Consider the following 2,436-nt stretch of genomic DNA (forward strand, 5'->3'; position numbering starts at 1 on the left):
AAGAAGAAGAAGAAGAAGAAGAAGAAGAAGAAGAAGAAGAAGAAGAAAAGAGGAAGAAGCTAGTGACCAATCTGGAGAGAGCAGTGAGAACTTGCAAAGTCCAGATGCAGAACTGAAAGGACAAGGTTAGATGAACATGGCCATCCGAATCCTAGCCAGAGCTCTGGTAACCTTCCAAATTCTTTAATTCAAACTTGAGAAACTTGCTGCACCCTGGGCCCTGGGTGTGCCTGCCTTTAACCAAGGTTATAATTCTCTACCTCTAAAAGGAGCAGGGGTAATAGTCCTAGAAGGTATATCTAACATTACTTTTTAAACGCTGCTAACAATTGTGCTGTTCTAATTAGTTCTGTACACCGTCTTTAAATGGCATTTTCTCTTCTGTATAATGGAACCAAAACTGGCAGCACAAAGTTGTTGGAAGAAGTACAAAGGGGAGGAAGAGCGGACAAAACAGGTCCTCCTTAGTGTTTGTTGAAGCAGTACTGAGGGGAATTACTCACAAAAGGCCTCGAGCAAATCTCCTCTCACACCCCAAGGTAAACTGTCAAAATGGTAGACAACAAGAAATACTGATTCCAGTTCCGTGATTCTTTTCGACAAGGAAATGTATGTAAAGGACTTTTGGGAGGGTGGGAGGGTCTGGTGTGCTTTTCCCGGAAGTCCCTTAAAGTGAACATAGAAACACTTAGCATGATCAACAGCGGCTTTAAAAACCAGTGGGTTTTGCCTGCTTTCTGTACAACTATGATTAACATTAATTCTCTGAATGATACAAATCTGCGACTTATCTTGTCAAGTTTCCTCAAAGGTTGTTTTCAAATTAAACTGTTTCTTTAACGAGCCCCCTGAAGTAACGAAGTTAAGAGAACTCTCATTTTTACCTTTATTATTCTTAAAGATTGCACAAAATGGAAACAAGAGCAAAGTACTGTATCCACTGTACATCGTCCATTATAAAACAACATAAACATCTGGACTCTACCAAATAGGATTTTTTTTATTTATATAGTGCGTGCTCTTAGATTCATGCGTTATTTTACATTTATCATTATTCTTTCATAAATAAATTGCAACTTGACCAATGTGTACATCCACTACCACAGTATACTCAACGTGGCAAGGAGCAGTCTCAGAAAAGAGAACGGATGAAAAACGGAACAGGTGTGTGGGTGTCGCGTCTATTGTTTTGCCTGCTGTGCGGTGAAATCGTAACGTAAAACTCACGCGGAACATCTTTTCAAAAGGCACGGTTTCCTCCACAGAAAAGAACGTTGTAAAAACTCGTGGCAATTAAAACCATCACTTTTGAGGGCACGGAGATACTAGTATTGATGTAACCCTGAACTCCAAGACCAGGGTGCTTGCAGGGCGAGAGGCTCCGCCAGTCTCGGGGGCTGCCCACGCCCTGGGGGCTGTTCACCGGCTGTTTCATTGACCCATCTCAAACTCCGCTCCACTCCAGAACTGGAGCGGCTCGCTTCCCTCCCAGAATTACCCTAGCCACCTTCCTGTCGCCACCGCGCTCTTCTCCCGTCCGGGTCCCTGCCCCTTGCTCGAAAGCCTCGTTAGGAGTCGTGCTTGCCGCGGCCCCCGGCCTCGGGGTCGCTCTGGTCGTCGGTGAAGCAAACGTCCACGTCGCTGTCCTCGCTCTTGGGGTCCCCGGGCTCCAGGGCGAAGCCGGGCTCGGCGGCCGCGCCGTCGGCGGCCTTGGCCAGCAGGCTCTGGCCGGGGTGGCGGGACTTGACGTGGCGCTCCAGGTCCCGGCGGCGCACGAGCACCTTGCCGCAGAACTCGCAGCGGTAGGGCGTGTTGCCCTCGGCGTGCAGCCGGATGTGCTTGTTGAGGTTGCTGGGGTCGCCGAAGGGCCGCAGGCACACCTTGCACTTGAGCGGCTTGTAGCCCGTGTGCGTCCGCATGTGGATCTTGAGCCCGTACTTGCGCGAGTACAGCTTGCCGCAGTACAGGCACAGGTGGCCGGCCTTGGGCTTGCCCGCCGCGCCGCCGCCGCCCGCCGCCGCCCCCACGGCCGCGGGCAGCGCCCCCGGGTCCAGGCGCGCGCGCGCCTTGCCGGCCGCCAGCTCGGAGAGCTGCTGCGTGTGCCTGGCGAGCTCGCGGTCGATGCTGGCCAGGGAGCCCAGCTCGGCCGGCCCGACGGCCGCCGCGGGGCCGCCCAAGTAGGAGAGGGAGTCGGGGTAGGTGAGCAGCCCGCCCAGGTGCAGCTTCAGCGGGTAGTAGGCGGCGGGCGGCCCGTAGAGCAGGTCCCCGCCGTACACCGTGAAGGCCGGCACGACGGCGGGCGGCGGCGCGCACTCGCCGCCCGGGTAGGCCTTGAGGCCGCCGCCGTCGAGGGGCGGCAGCGCGCAGCGCTCCAGCGGGAGCCCGGGCGCGGGCAGGGCGAGGCGCGCGGCGGCGGGCGGCGGGGCGCGCTCCACG

General features: G+C 55.1%; 1 protein-coding gene across 1 annotated transcript in view; it reads right to left on the reverse strand.

Annotated features, from left to right (window-relative positions):
* Positions 1–890: 890 nt before the first annotated feature.
* Positions 891–2,436, reverse strand: part of Prdm13 (PR/SET domain 13) — a 7,876-nt gene continuing 6,330 nt past the window's right edge. The window contains exon 5 of the mRNA XM_055603204.1: positions 891–2,429. Within this exon, the coding sequence (XP_055459179.1) occupies positions 1,569–2,429 (861 nt within the window). The 3' untranslated portion in view covers positions 891–1,568. The remainder of the gene's footprint in view (positions 2,430–2,436) is intronic.

This window comes from Psammomys obesus, unplaced genomic scaffold, assembly GCF_907164565.1.
Source record: "Psammomys obesus unplaced genomic scaffold, mPsaObe1.curated_primary_1811, whole genome shotgun sequence".
NCBI classification, from domain to species: Eukaryota; Metazoa; Chordata; class Mammalia; order Rodentia; family Muridae; genus Psammomys; species Psammomys obesus.